A 15,446-nucleotide genomic window follows, 5' to 3' on the forward strand; every position below is an offset into this window, starting at 1 on the left:
GGGGCCATCCCGCTGCATCCTAGGGACTGGAGCCCCCTACGGTTTTTATACAGAAGAGAAGCAGCCCAGTTTCCTACCCCGTGCCCTACCCAAAACAAACTAAAGGGAAAATGAGCCGGCATAGGGATGGCAGTGGGACCTCGATGCGGGTGGGTGGGCAGATGGGGGACCTCAGCAGGACCATGGGCTTCAACATGACACCTCCATGGTGTGGTTGACCTGACCCAGCCCCTCGCTGCTGTCTGAATGGGTGCAGGCCTGTGGGCGGCTGCCATCCACCGAGCTGGCACTGGTGAGGGACGCGGTACGAGAGCGGGCGAGACGCGTCATGCTGGCCGAGGGCACTGTGGACAGAGATGGGAACGGGTGTGAGTGAGGACCAGCAGACCAGGCTCAGCACCAGCAGGTGGCAGGAGGACACGCAAGCAAAGCGGCCAGCGAGAGCCTATCTTCCAGCAGCACAGAGAGGGCCGTCCCAGGCCAGGGCACAGATGCTGGCTCCACCAGGCCTGAGGCATGCAGGGCCAGTGACAGTTTGGCTGACCAGAGCTCTGGCCAGACTAGGGCAGGGGAGACTGTTTTCCAGCAGGCCACAGTGCCTGGCCTCCAGTAGCCCTCAGTCTGGAGCTCAGCCGTCCACCTGATGAGCTGAGAATGGGTGCTAACTCCCAGAGACCCCACAGCACTACTGCCTGGGGCAAGCTGGAAGCAAAACTGCTCCCAGATGCAGCCAACCTGGAGCCACCCAACAGGGCTGGCCCTCGGCATGGCGGGATGTACGTGGGAGTAGGAATCTTTTGGGCTTTTGAGTTGAGCGAGACACGAGAAGGCTCCAAACCACAGCGAGCCGCGGCTTCAGCGCTGAGCACAGGAAAGGGCTGGGGGAAGGCGGGATGGGTGGGTCCATGCATCAGGGGAGGGCCAGGGCTACCTGCTCCTCCACTCAGCCTTCGGTCCTTCAAGTACGCAACTGGGAGAAGACAGAGCCGGAGGGGGCAGGGACGGGGAGACACAGAACATGTTGAAGATGGCGGTGGGCCGCCACAGGGGCGTGATGATGGGCCAAGGACATGAGACAGAAGGACCCATATGGAGGGGGCTGGGGCAGGCTCAGGGGGCCTCAGGAGGCTCCCTGGGCCCGCCCACCTGCACAGTGGCTACAAGAACCACACCGGGGACCAAACTCTGTGCAGCCTGAGCCCACCCCACCATCCCCCATGCTGACCCCCTTTACCAGCCGAGGCTGTAGGCACTACCACGCTCCTGGGTGAAACCTCAGGCGTTCATCCCTAGTCCTGGCACATGCATGCACATTCACACACACCATCCTGCTGGGCCTCCCCCACGTAAACACAGGGTGCAGGAAGCCTGCGCAGCCCTCCCCCAGCACCTGTGCGTGGAGCTCACACACTCATCCTCCAAGTGAGGCACCCAGGGCCCAGCCTCACAGCCGGAGGTTTCTCCGCCGGCCTGGCTCCTCTCCACTGGCGTTGGCCCCTTTCTGCCCTGCTTCTCACAGACGGAGGGCCTGCACCCCTGGGTCCGTGTTATCACCTTGCCCCATGGGGAGATCCGGCCCCAAGGAGGAAGTTTGCAGGATGACAGAAACAAGCTTGCAGGGAGGAAGTCGGCTACCCAAAGAGCAGGTGTGAGGGGTACAGGAGATGATGTTCAAGGGGCTTGAGTGGCACACGCACATGTATGTGTGTATGCGTGTGTGCACACACGTCTGCACATACGTGTGGGTGTGCACACGTGCTGTGGGGCTCATGAGCCCAGCCTGCAGCCTCCTGGCCCCTGCACGAGGGCAGGTGCAAGGAGAGGAGAGACAGGAAACTGGCCTTGTTCAGGGACCGTTTCCTCAGCATCTCACTTTGCCACTCCCAGGCTAAGTCTGGTTGCCTTCAGCTCTCCTAACACCCAGTGGGACCCCTCTGCCCTTCCTGGGCCCCAGAGTCCAAGCCCACTGGACACTGTCTGCCTTCTCAGGTGCCTAGGCACGGCCATGCCCTGGGCTCAGCAGGGTATGTATGACTTGCCCTCAGACAGGCTCCCTTGGCACAGTCTCTGCCCCGCCCCCCAAAAGCCTGGCACTGCCATCCAAACACCGCTCCAAAGCCTCTCCTAGGGTATCATCTTAGGTACCCTGGCTGGGTTGGTCCAGCACCTGGGGCCCAGCTGACCCCCTTGTTCCTCCCACTCCACCTTGCCCACAGGCCTCTGACCTGCCCGGGTGGAAGTGTACTCACTGTAGCCCATGCCTTGAAGGAAGTATTTGAAGGCCTCCGTCAGCTTTCCGGGCTGTGGGACGGCAGGACAGGCACACTTTGATTGGCTGCCTGGGATTAGGTAAGGGGAGGAGCTTCCAAGACCCCCCAAATGACAGAGGCAGACAGCTTAGGGTCTCACCTGTGTGACCTGGGGAAGCCCTCCGGAATCTGCCATCTGTAAAGCCAAGAGCAGGGAGGGGTAGCTGAGCAGGGCCCCGCCCCACACTCCCCTGCCCCGGCCCTGGCTCCTCTTTCAGCCCAGGAGGATGGTCTCACCTTCAGGAAGGTGGTGGTGGTTGGGTCCAGCTTGGAGTTACATTCGACCTGGGGATGGGAGCTGGTTTGAGCAACAGTCCCACCCGTCCCCACCTTCAATGCCAAGGGCAGTTCTGGGCACAGAACGAGTGAGGGGAGCAGATGCATGGGTGCAGGTGCAGGGTAGCACCCAGGACATGGGTGAGGTGGCCCCTTGCCTGGGCTCTTTCTCCCAAGCCTACCCAAGTCATGGGGTTCAGTCAGCTGACAGACCCCACTCACAACTGCTAGGGGCATGGGGGGGGGTCAGTGGCAGGGCAGTACCCATGTGGCAGGGCAGGGTCACTGGCAGGATTGGTCTGGAAAAGTCCCAGGGCCTCAGGGGTCAGACAGTGCCCAAGGCCCTACTTGGCCCAGCCCTACACTGCTCTGCCCAACTCTCCTGGAAGATCTATGTGCTTCTTGGGCACCCCTGGGCCCCCAAGCTGCCAGACGGCTCTATGCCAATGAGGTACAAGAAGCTGCCCAGCAGACTGCCAGCTGCCAGGGTTCAGGAAGGAGGTATGCACGGGGGCCCCAAGGCAGGCAGTGGCCATGTGGTGAAGGACTTACTTAGTTCCTCAGCCAATGAAGTTTTAGAGAGAGAAGGGAGAGACCGGGGCCTAAGGAGGTAGAGGCCGAGTTGGGGGGTGGGAGAGCTGGAAGGAACAGTCACCTAGTGGCTCCCAGCTCCCTCCTGTGCCCAGGATGGAGGTGTGCCAGGTGGGGGTGCACAGTGTAACGGGGGCCTGCCTCCCACTCCAGCCCCCCAACCCTCCACTCACCACCCCATCCTCAGCGGGCGCATTGTCCCCGACCACCAGCATCACAGGGCAGCTGCAGACAGAGGGAGAGGGGCTGTCTGGCCTGGGCACGGGAGAGCTCAGGCAAGGGCAGGTCTGGGGGCCAGTGGGTATTTACCGCAGTGTCTTGGCATTGGGCACCGTCCCAGGCCGGTTAATGTCCAGGTCTCTGCGGCTGTGGGGTAGAGGTAAAGTGGGCACCTTGGGACTAGAAAAGGGGTCCCCAAGCCCAGTGCTGCCAAATGGGAAAGCAGGGTGCTACAAACCCACTTCAGTCCTTCCCAAGTCCCCAACTCACGCTGGGGGGGGGGGGTGTCTCTCACATTTCGCCCTCCACCAGCCCAACACCACTCCCTTGGCAGTGGGAGTGCCTGCTGCTGGCCTGTCTCCTGGCCATAAAGTCACAGGACCCAGGTTTCTCAGTTCTCTACTGCCCCAGAACCAGGCATGTAGCAGAAGGCAAGGTCACTCCCAAGAGCACAGCTGAACCCTGGGGGAGGACTCCTGCTCACCCACCAGATGCCCTGCAGGTGGGTTGCCTGCCCTGTCTCCTCCGTGGGCAGGGGCCCGGAGTGTCCTCCCCCGGCCAGCACCACCCCGCCCATACCTGTTGTACATGTTCCAGAAGAGCTGCAGGTTGGCCTGGTTCACAACGTTCCCGATCTGCTGGCGGTAGCTTTGCACCAGCTCTGTGCTGTTCACCAGCTCCTCCTGGGGCCAGCAGAGCAGGTGGGGGCGTGGAGGAAAGCAGACACACAGAGAGACACGGGCTTGAGGGGAGGCACCAGACGGGATGAGGTGGAGGGCGATGCCTGGGGAAGGGACTGGGAAAAGGACTCCCACCCCATCTGTTAGGTGCTGCAGCATCACAGATGACAACAGAGTGTGGAATGAGATGGGTCAGGCGTAGATGACCAGGTCAGAAGGGTGGGGTGGGAGCCCAGGCTGCCCAGAGGGTGGGCAGAACGCGGCCCTTTGGCGGCTGTCCAGGGCTCCGCCAGTTCCTGAGGGCCCCTGCTCCCACCTGTGCATGCTCCTGGGTCGGCTGAAGCCCCAGCCCCTCACCTGACTGAAGAGATGGGAGAGCACAGTGTCTGGTAAAGTGCTTGTCAGGCCAGAGAGCTGTGGGGGGTGAGGGGAGGAAGAAGCCGCTGTGACTGGGCGGGCACCCCCCCAGCCTGGTTACACCCCAACCTGTGCCCTGGGCGCACCCCACGTACCTTTGTGGCGGCCCAGTCAATCCAGCCTTTGCCATTGGGGTCGATGTTCACCAGCACCAGCCCCTCCACCAGGTCTGGGAAGATGAGCTACAGGAAACAGGGTTAAGCAGGGCCGGAAAGGGGTGGGCAATAACTGCATCTCCTATGGGTGCCAGCTTGTGTCCGGCTACTCCATTTTGGACCCAGCTCCTTGCTAAGGGTCTGGGGAAAGCAGAAGAAGATGGCCCAAGTCCCTGAGCCTCTGCTATCTATATGGGAGACAGGACGAACCAGTAAGTGCAAGATTTCTCTCTCTCTCTCTCCTTTCCTCCCTTCCTCTTTAAAGATAAAGCCTTAAAAAAAAAAATGTAGTCCTGATGATGTAAACTAAGTATGAAATTAACCTTCTCCACACCTGTTTCTTGTTGCCCATGGCAAAGCAAGCTTGTTGCCCCTCCAGGGCTTTGCCTAGCTTAGGGCACAGTGGCTGCACACACGGCCCTGCAACCACGTGTGTGTGGGAGGGGCCTGGGGCATTGGCTGGTCAGCAGTTCACATGCTTACGGGTTACCTGAGTTCTTGAGGGGCATCCCTCAGGCTGCCGCTAAATGAGGAAGACTCAGTTTGTTGCCCAAACAAAATCTGGCCATGGAGAATGGCTATCAAATTCCAGCTCAGTCTTGGGAGGAAATGTATGGGAAAAGGAACATCTTTTAACCCAATAAAAGCTCATTTCTTTGGAGGGGAAAATAAAGTGGGGTTTGCTAAGCGAAGAGGAAGCGGGGAGAGAAGGAGAAGACCCTGTGGCTAAGGGCTCTGGGCGCTGGTGGAACTTGGGACACTCACTGCAAACTTGGCCAGCACATAGGCTCCGGCTCCTACTCCGATACCAATCACGTACTTGAACCTGGTAGAGAACAGGATGATCACTCTAGGGCTGGGGGTGCTCCATTCACTGGACCTCAGCCCCCGGTGGAGTGGGGGTGTCCCTGCTGTGGTGGCAGCTGCGCAAGGCCAGGGCTGGGCAGGGACTCACCCGAAGTGCTGTACAACACTGGGCAGCATGGCTGCCAGCTGCTCCATGGATGGAAACTGGTACCTGTGGATGGAACAGGGGGTCCTGGCTCAGGCCCAGCCCGGAGCGTGGTGCTGGGGGACAGGGGCACGGGTGGACAAGGGCACCTACCCTTGAGGAAATTGCGACGCCCCCACCTGCTGCCCAGGGGCATCCACGTGGCACACCACGAAATGCTTGGTGATTTCCTGCATGTCCTCAAAGTTGAAGAAGGTGTTGAAGCAGAGCTTGTCTGCAAAGACACACCTCTCTCAGCTACTGCCTGGCTCAGGGAGGCACGGACGGGGGTGAGGGTTGTGGGCCAGCTGAGCCAGAGGTGATCAGCCTCGAAGTCCAAGGTGGGAAAATGGAGACCCAGGGTGCTAGAGCCGCAAAGCCTCATGTCACGGAACCTACGGGGTCCTGTGAGCAGGCAGGAAGGATGGGGGTGGGAGCTGTTGGGGAGATTCTGGGCCAGGGGCTGAGCTGTGCTTACGGTTGAGGCCTACATCATGGTAGGTGAGGATGGCCGGGCGGTTCCCCTTGGGAGAGCCCCGGATCACCACGTGCAGGAGGCCGTAAGGCGTCTCGATGTCATGTTCCTGCAGGGCAGAGACGTGCTGTCTGCAGACAGGACAGACCAGGCAGGGCGTTCCTGTCCCAGGGCTGTCCACACAGGCACGGGACAAGCAGGTCCGCCTGTGCAGGACAGTCTTGTCCCCTTGGCAGGCCAGCAGCAAGTCCAGCTGCCACAATCGGAGACCAGCCTCGGTGCCCAGCCCAAGCTCTTGCTTCTGCCCTGTTGTGACCCAAGCCTCCCCACTGCTAACCCTGATGCCTTCTGCCCGCTACAGGTGCTCCATGTCTTTGGGGTGCAGCTCAGCATCGCAGCCCCTCCTGGAGGACCCGACTCTGGCCCTGGGACCCTGCAACTGACTCGGCACAGGGCCAGGGACTCAGGGAACTGAAGTGCTGGTGCTCACAGAGGGGCCCTGCCAGGGGGCATAGGTAAGCTGGACACCATATCCTGGAGAAGTGCCCTGCTGGCCAGCCCCCTGTAAGCGGGTCCCTGTTGGGTACATAACCAGGAAGCACCAGCAGCATCTGCAGCTGAACACCACTTGTTCTGAAAATAAGAACACAGACATGTCCAGGGAACCGGGTCCCCAGGGGAAAGGGGCCACTGGCGTGCAGGAGGCAGCTTCCTGGGGGTCCATCTGCTCTCCTGGGTGAGTAGCAAGATGAGAGCTGCCCCCCTGCTACAGGGTGTTTCATTCCCGTGGCCTTGTAGCTGAGCCCAGGCCCACTGCAGCCCCCTCCAGCCCAGCCCACCGAATCCAGCAAGGCTTCCTGCTCACTGACATGTATAGGTCAGATGCCATGGGTACATGTCAAGCCCCTAGTCATAGAAGAGGGTTCTGGGCCTCCTCAGAAGGGGGGTATTGACCTGCTCAAGGTCAAACCCAGAGGGGCAGGGGGGTGACCCAGGGCCAGGACCTCATGCTGGTGGTGGCTGCTGTGTTCTCGGATAAGGGAGATCTGCTAGGCATGCAGTTCCACCATAGCTGCCTGTCTCAGCCTCGCCCCCCCCCACACACACATCAGTCTCCTCCCCTCTCGTGCAGCTCAGGAGGGCAGGGCTGGGGGAGGGAGGGGCTCAGGCTGCAGAAGAGCCGCAGTGCGCTGCCTGTCCGCTGTTGCATGCTTGCTTGTGCTCCCAGCAGGGTCAGCGCTCGCCCTGGGAGGTCAGTGTCAGGGCCCTGAGCAGTGGTCTTCCATACCCAGACCTCTACACCTGCAGGTGTAAGGGCAGCTGCCAGCCACAGCTGCTGAGAATTGAGGTCATCCCTGCCCTGGCAGGGCCAACTCCTCCCATCACGCAGTGGATGTGATCAGCTCCCTTGGACAGGAAGGGGTGGGTCTGAGCTGGCCATCCGGCACTGCTCAAGTTGCGTGGTACAGGCGGTCCATGACCTTGACCGTCTCCTCCTACCAGCCACTTCCTGCACATCCTTCCCTCCTGGCAGAACTCAGACCCAGTGTGGAGGGGTGGAAGGCCAGTGTCCCCTGCCCAGGGATGCTGTACCAGGGGTGGGAGGGCAGGGGATGATCCAAGGGCTGCAGCCCCTAGGGAAGTGTTCTCCCATTGGCTCTTGGTGACATCAGAGCCTGCTCCCCCTCCCGCAAGGTGGGTAGCAGAGGGAGTCACTGCAGCTACAAGGGAGGGGGCCCTGTTCTTCTTTGCCTGTGACCTTGATGGCTGTGTGGCCTGTGGCAGCCCAGCTTTGTGCACTCATTGCAGTGGCAGTGGTGCGAGACTTTCACCCATATCAATAATTCTGGAGACAGGGTCTGCATGGGCAGGTGGGTGCTAATGTCACCCTGTTTCATAGGGGGAGGGCAGGCGTGCAGGGGCAGGGCGAGGGCTGGTCCTCCTTGAAGAAGAACAGTGGAGGGCCCTGGCACCTGCTGCCCCTTGGGACAAGAGGCGGCAGCCACGATGGGTGGAGAGGATGCAGGGCTCCACCACTGTCTTCCCCTCCTACCAAATCCGGCACAGCCACCTCTCCTCCTCTCACCCTCCGTCCCTCCTCCTTAGGCCCTCTGCCTGGGGAGGCAGGAACACAGAGGACGAGTCACTTGTCCTTGCAGAGCAACCCATGCAGACAGGACGCAGACCCTGGACCCGTGTTGGCCAGGAACACAACCCCTCTGCCCCCAGGTCTACCACCCAGCACTGAGGCACAAAGAAGACAGCAGGCACACACGATGAGTACAACCACACACTGACACACAGGTCCCTGCCAGCAGTGAGGTGGGCCAGCCAGACAAGTCCCTGCCCTTGGTTTCCAGGACTTCTCCCCTCCCCCGCCTCCCGACTGCCTTGCCATACTGAGCAGTCACCCCCAGCCTCCCTCCTGTGGAGATTGGAGCCCTCAGGCCTTGCCTCGGTGGCTGCTGTCCACCCTCCCAGGTGAGGCGACTGATGGCTGAACTGTCATTAGAGGAGGCCAGCCAAAGGAGTGCCGTGGCCTGGACGCCCAGCCCGTTGCCCCCAGGGGCCCCTCACTCACCCCATCCCAGCACTCCGGCATCGTGCCGAGGGAGGGAGATGCCTAGATCAGGGAGGGCACCCAAAGGCCTGAGTCACTCGGGTCCAGCAGAAGGGAGCAGGTCCAGAGGCAAATCGGGTGCCTGCCTTGCCCGTCTCACACTAGGATGGGGCGCCCTCCCAGGCCATTTATACGCTCAAGCTGCCTGGCCTCGGCCGGCTCCTCCTCTCTGCAGGGATGCTGAGCAGCCACTTGCTCACTCGGAGCCCCCGTGCACGGATTGGCTGCTGGGGGACCAGGCTGGCTCCCATTGGCTTCCCTAGACCTCGCTCATACCAGCTTCGCTCTGGCTCCTCCTGCCCCTAGCGACAGCAGCACATCAGACAGAATGGTCCCCAGCCCTGCAGCTCTGCCAGCCCAAACAGCAGACACACTCCAGCCTGGAGCACGGGAATACCAGCATCCGCGGTGGGTAGGGCACAGCCCCTGGCCCACGCCCTGGGAACCAGGCTCCCACCCCCAGCCTCTGAGAAGGCCCTGAAGCTTGATGAGACCAGGGAATCTACACTGCTCTAGGGCATGGTGAGACACACCGCAGCTCTTCTCCCCACATGCAGTGTGCTAAAAGAGGCTAGAGGTCATCAGGACTGGAGGAAGAGAGGGGACAGCCTGGCCAGGCTCACAAGCCCCCTCAGCAGATCCTTTCCAGAACCCACCGGTCTCAGGGCAGCAGGACACACAAGCCACCCTAAGGCTCCGGGCCATCCTCCTGGGTGGTGGCCAGTTCTAGGCGTGTGGCTAGGGCAAACTGAGGCGAAGGGTGGGGGGCTGGGAGAAAACAGGTCAGAAAGGGGAGCAGAGGGGAGAGCCCCAGGACACAGTACAGGTGCAGGGCAGGGGGAGGGTGCTGTTGTCTGTGCCCCTGATCCGTCTTCTTGGTGAACAAAGATACGGCCAGCCTTGGCCTGTGTCGATGGCCCTGCATGGCAGCCTGTGGGCAAAGCTTAGATACCAGATGACCTTCTCCACGCCTGCCATGTCCTCTTTTCCAGGCCATGGCCTCTGCCTAGGGCCACCACCCGCCTTCCCTACTCCCTCTCTGGCCTCCAGCTCCGGGGGCCCACAGCACAGGGCAGCTTGGCATTGTGGGGCGTCTCCTGTCCCTGCAGTTGCTATGGAACACAAAGGGGCTCAAGCGATGGAGACAGCCTGCAGAGACGCAGCATTGGCCTCCATGGGGCCCACACAAGTTCTCCCGGGTGCTTCTGAGATGAAGTCGGAGGAGGCAGTCCTTCCAACCACCCTGGGTGCCCCCATGAATCTCTGGCCTCTCCCCGACTCTGTGCCCAGGGGAGGTGCTGGCCTGGCCCTGCCTGATGCAAGCCACAGCCTGCTCCATCTCTGCTTTCCTCATGCTGCCTGCAAATCCACAAGCCTGGGTGTAGATCTCATTCTGCTTCCCACCAGCTTCCACCACTGAGCCAAAGCAAGCATGCTGTTTTCACCGAGCTACAGCGCGAATGGAGGATGAAGTGCATAGATTGTCATGGACCTGACCTCACAGCCATGCAGCCGAGCAGGCAAACGCAAGGCCAGCCTGGGTGCCTCTGCAGCCCGCTGGCCCCTCCCTTGGGTCTCCCACAGTTGTTTGCAGTTAGACAAGGTAGGTTCAGGTTTTGTTAACCAAACCCTGCAGCTGGCGTTGCCCCACTGCTTCTGTGCTGGGTGACCCTGGGTAACTCAGCTGCCCTCTTGGAACCTCCAGAGGTGGAATTGTGAACGGTGGTGGCATTCTCTTGCAGGGACGAGTGCAAGCTTCAGGAGAACAGGTGGGGGAAACAGGTCCAGAGAGTTCTGGGAATTTCCCCCACTGTGCTGGTGAGCAGCCAAGGTTACTGGTTCTTGGGGGAGGGAAAGCCCAAGGTCACATTCTTAGCAGACACAATGGAACATCTCCAATGTGCCAGGCTCAAGGAGTGGGCACTCGTTTCCTCATTTTATTCCCTTAACACCCTCGGAGAAGGAGACTAACATGCTGAGCATCACACAGCAGTGACCAGAGAGCAGGGAGCACCCACCCTGCCTGGCTGGCTCTGGCTCCAGGATTTTGTGGCCACTTGCCATGTCAGCTGGGTGCCCCAACCTTGGGCCTGTGGGAGGCCTCATCCACACTCGGGGATGGCAGGGCTGCTGGCAGAGCCGTTTGCGTTGGAGACAGGGACACAACCCGATCAGGATCTCTGGCTCACACAGGTCCCGCTGCCCTGCTGTCTCGCCCAGCAACGCTGCCTGGCACCACACATCCGACGACAAGAATCCCTGCCTTGGCCCAGATAACCACCACGCTCCTGGCTGCCTTTCTAAAAAAGAATCTAAAAGCCCTGTCCGCGAGTGTCTAGCTGGGATGGACAGGAAGACATGTTTTACCATGTGCTGCCCTTGGTCACATGCAACAGCTTGGGAGCTGGGGCCCAGTGGGAGGCCTTGCAAAAGCAGCTGGGCACCTGGAGGGGCAGCGGGGCCTCGGCCTCCCACGTTGTGGGAACAGAAGATCTGGGCAGGGGCTTCCTGCTACCCCACCTTCATCTGGAGCAAAAAGAACCAAGAGAACTCCATGCTGCACCTGCTCTGACCTCTGACTGTTCCCTCTCATGTACCTACGTCATCTCTGGCCACCTGTCTCCCATCCTCCTCCTGGCACCTATTCACTGCCACAGCCTTCCCTGCCCTACTCCAGAGCCCTTTGGGTTCAGAGATTGCCTTCCCCAGGGAGCTGGGCATGGCACACTGCTGCCCAGAACCGGCCCAGGGCGTCCTTGAGGCTGCATGTGACCAAGGGACCAGCACACAGGCCCCAGGTCTTCACTGCAGAGCTGTGGACCTTGGGGGGAGGAGCCACCTCACCCCCTTGTCCAGACTTCCTGGTCGTGCTGTGGTGGGATTTGGGACTAGCCTGGCTGGAGGGCAGAGAGACCAGGGCAGGGGCCAGATCTGCAGATCCAATGGGGCTCACCCTGGGCCTGCTCTTAGCCATTTGCTGAGACTGGGGAGTGGATGGTCGCTAAGCGAATCCAGGGGAGATGCGTCCAACCAAGCAATCAGGACCTTCAAGTGCTCAGGGCTAAACACCAGAAGCAAGTTCAGTTTGCACAGAGAAAATGTGGCCTCACGCTAAAGAGGCCATGGTTGTCCAGGCAACTGCTGCCATGGAAACGAGCTATTTTGGGGCAGCGACTTGGCTTTCATTGGAGAAAAACCTGATTCAGATGACAACATCCCTCACTCCAGCTCCGTTCTCACTCCCCCAGGCCTCCCCATCCCCTCCCCACATTCTGTCCTGGAGGTCGGACCCCTCACTTCCTTTCCGTTGGGCCAGTGGCAGGCATACCCACAGTGAGCTGCAGGGGGCAGTCCTGGTGGGTGGGCGCTACCAGCCCTGGGCACACTGAGGGCTGTGGCCCACTCTGGGACATGGCCAGGCAGGGAAAGGACATTGTCAGCTCACATCTCAAAAGGCCTGGCCTTGACCTACCTTCCAGTCTGTGTCCACCGCCAGGAGGAAGCTGTCGGAGTTCTCCTACAAGGAGGCAAACGGGGTGAAGGTTAGGCCCTGGCTGGCCTGAGGGACTGCAGGGTCTCCACCTCATGCTCTGCTTCCGACTGTCTAGATGCTAACCAAAGTAGCCGAGAGAAAGCAGACAGGCCTGGGGTTTAGACGCCTGCCTTCCTCTCTGGCTCAGTTCCTACCTCCAGCCCAACTCCAGCTTCCTGCCACTGCAGACCCTGCGAGGCAGTGCGCATGGGGATCCTATGCCCAAGCAGGAGCCCTGAATTACACCTCTGGCTCTCAGCTTTAGTCCAGCACAGTCCCAGCTGCTGCAGGTGCTGGAGTGGACCGTGGAAATCCTCTGGCAACAAGGTTCCCTAAGGAAGCCTCAGATCTGTTCATCCCGGGGTTCAGCATCTCTTCCTTTGTCTCCCTCCCTACCCCAGTTGCACCCCCGCTCTGTGGACACCAAAGCATGGAGATGGGCAGTCCAGAGAGGCTGGGGCTAGCATGAATATCAGGCCCATTTCAGGAATGGGGAAGCAGAGGCCTCTTCAGTAAGGAGTCACAGGGGGGCCCTTCTTACCTGCATGGGTCTCTCCCTCCCCAGGCCCATGGCACCTGCCATTGCCCCACACCTGCCTGTTCTGTGCTCTCACCTCCTGTCTTACGGCAATTGATGCAGCCATGATGGGGGCCTGGTCTGCCTGCTGGACTCCAGGTACTGTGAGGGTGCGCATGCCTGGCTGGGCAGCCAAGCACTTTTCCTGGTGTCCAATCCAGACTGGACCCTCTGACTTCAAAGAGGGGAAGGCAGCTGGAAAGGCACCCCTGGTGTGTGAGAGGCACCCCACCTGGCTGACTTGCCAGCAGTGCTGGCACAGGCTCAGGCCACGGGGAGAGACCCCTGTCAGGCGACCAGACCACACACAGTTCCTGGGAGGGCAGGGAGCCTCCTGGGATTAAGCGAGAAGCCCAGTGTTAGCCACCATTTGTCCCTGTCCCCTGTCCTGGGCTGTGCAGGCTACAGTCTCCTACTGAACACACCATGGATTAAACAGTGTGGTTAGGAAGAGGGAGTGGCTGAGGAGCATGCAGTGAGGAGAAACTTTTGTACCTAGGAGTCGGCAGAGAGGACCCAGCCAGAGACACCCCTGTGTTTCCCCAAAACAAGGGCGGATGGGGAGCTCAGCTATACACGCTCTGGCTTGGAGGCCCCAGGGGGCTGTCCCATTCCCAGAAGGCGGCCCCTGCCACCTCTCTCCCAGGACTCCCCTGCTGGGACATCCTGCAGTCACTCATCAACAGAGGGGACAAGGGCTCGAGGGAAGCAGTAGGTCCAGGCTTCCAGAATGCCCTGGCCCATGAGCTGCAGCAACAGGGGCTGTAGAAACACACTGGGGCAGTTCGTTCTTTCCTCCCTCCTTTTTTTTTTTCCTTACGGATTTATTTTTATCTGAAAAGCAGATTTGTAAAGAGAGAGGGAAGGACTTTCATCTACTGGTTCACTCCCCAAGTGGCCACAATGATCGGAGCTAAGCCAATCCAAAGCCAGGAGCCAGAAGCTTCTTCTACCAGACTCCTATACAGGTGCAGGGTCCCAAGCCTTTAGGCCATCCTCGACTGCTTTCCCAGGCCACAGGCAGCGAGCTGGATGGAAAGTGAAGCAGTTGCGACTAGAGTGGTACCAAGAGATGCTGGGACTACAGGGACCACAGTAGCATCAGCCCTGTGCGGACAGTTTTCAGCTTAGAGGGCAACTGTCTAGAGGAGGGAAGGGGGAGTTTTGTTCAAACAGACCTGACAGAGACACTGAGGCAGATCAATGTGTATGTGTGTGTGTGTGTACACACACAAATGATCTCAGGGAAATGGCAGCAGGGAAGGGCATGGTCACTCAGTTCAGAAGCTACAGGCATAGCTGAGGCCAATTCAGAAGTCTGGGTCACAGGCAGGGAGTGACACTTGGAGGACAAGGTGGGTGGGGGGAGCGAGGGCTCAGCTGTAGGATGGAAAGCTCAGCTGCAGAGTGGCGAGGCTATGTTGGGGGTATGGCATGGGCTAGAGGAGTGGCAACATCCCCGCCAGGGGTTCAGCTTATGGGGGTGGAGGGGCAGGCGGCTGGCCAGAAGCACAGTTGGCCCTCAGTGTCCCCAGGACTAGTGCCAGGCTGCCCACAGGTGCTCCAGTGCCGGGTGGGGCTGGCACTGTTGTGTAGCAGGTAGTCACTGCCGGTGATGCCTGCTTCCTATGTGAGTGCGATGCCCTGGCTGATCCACCTCTGATCCGGCTGCCTGCTTACAGCCTGGGAAAGTAGCAAAGGATGGCCCAAGTGCTTGGGCCCCTGCCGCCCACGTGGGAAACCTGGAAGAAGCTTCTGGCTCCTGGCTTTCACCTAGCTCAGCCCTGGCCATTGTGACTATCTGGGGCAGTAGACCAGCAGGTGGAAGACCTCTCTCTCTCTCTCTTTGAAACTCATTCAAATAAATAAATAAATCTTTCTGGAAAATGGTGTGGTGTTCAGTCACTTGGGCAAGTCCACTGTGCACTTCGCAGCATCTCCTCACTGCTCCTAATGCCGCATAAATGCTGCACACACAGCTGTCATCTCACAGCACGTGGGGAATAACGACCACCCCACCTCTGCCCCCAGGCTGCAGAGCCTCAGCCTGTAGCTGCTGCACCCCCAGACGCAGAACCCATGGAGAAACAGCCTGTAGAAGCTCCCTGGACAGGAGGGGGCAGGTAGAGGGCAGCAGGAGAGCAGAGGACTGACACCATGAAGCACACACTTGGAGCCCCGTATGAGGTGTGACGCTCCCAGCTCCCGCACGGGAACCGGGCTCTGACTGCACCTTCACTGGAAACACATGAGACCAGAGCCCAGCAGTAATGTGGGGAGGAGGGGAGACCAGCCACCCTGAGAGGGCAGGCATTGTCACTGAGCTTCCCCAAGGAATGACCTGACAGGGCAAGGGGTAAGGGACAGTGGGATACAGGAGGGGTCAGGTCAAGAAGTTATACCTGGGGGACTCCTCCGGGCTGACCATCCTGGCACTTGAGACAGGACACGGGGTGCCCGGGGGCCACCATCTGCCTCCCCAGAGCTCAACAGAGGCTCTGTGTGGATGCCATGACTGACAACAGGCTGGTGGGGTCAAAGACCCAGGGTTCTGCTCCCAGAGCCTGCAGGGCAGGGGCCCACTTCAGTAGGGGCAAAGACAGA

General features: G+C 60.1%; 1 protein-coding gene across 12 annotated transcripts in view; it reads right to left on the bottom strand.

The window, feature by feature from the left end:
- Positions 1-11: 11 nt before the first annotated feature.
- Positions 12-15,446, bottom strand: part of NDRG4 (NDRG family member 4) — a 32,408-nt gene continuing 16,973 nt past the window's right edge. For 2 of the 12 annotated variants that reach the window (XM_040982091.1, XM_040982102.1), the window contains exons 3-17: positions 12,206-12,250; positions 6,117-6,222; positions 5,753-5,873; positions 5,603-5,665; positions 5,413-5,473; positions 4,588-4,674; positions 4,433-4,489; positions 3,975-4,078; positions 3,486-3,542; positions 3,350-3,401; positions 2,547-2,594; positions 2,410-2,445; positions 2,250-2,301; positions 932-970; positions 12-344 (exon numbers count right to left, since the gene is read on the bottom strand). In XM_040982091.1, the coding sequence (XP_040838025.1) occupies positions 190-344; positions 932-970; positions 2,250-2,301; positions 2,410-2,445; positions 2,547-2,594; positions 3,350-3,401; positions 3,486-3,542; positions 3,975-4,078; positions 4,433-4,489; positions 4,588-4,674; positions 5,413-5,473; positions 5,603-5,665; positions 5,753-5,873; positions 6,117-6,222; positions 12,206-12,250 (1,083 nt within the window). In that variant the 3' untranslated portion in view covers positions 12-189. Of the gene's footprint in view, positions 345-931; positions 971-2,249; positions 2,302-2,409; positions 2,446-2,546; positions 2,595-3,349; positions 3,402-3,485; positions 3,543-3,974; positions 4,079-4,432; positions 4,490-4,587; positions 4,675-5,412; positions 5,474-5,602; positions 5,666-5,752; positions 5,874-6,116; positions 6,223-8,694; positions 8,835-12,205; positions 12,251-15,446 lie in introns of those variants that run through there. The other 10 variants (XM_040982093.1, XM_040982104.1, XM_040982096.1 and 7 more) reach the window with 9 other exon arrangements.

The sequence above is a fragment of the Ochotona curzoniae genome, unplaced genomic scaffold (assembly GCF_017591425.1).
Source record: "Ochotona curzoniae isolate NIBS_2020 unplaced genomic scaffold, NIBS_Ocur_1.0 contig_3622, whole genome shotgun sequence".
Classification (NCBI taxonomy): Eukaryota; Metazoa; Chordata; class Mammalia; order Lagomorpha; family Ochotonidae; genus Ochotona; species Ochotona curzoniae.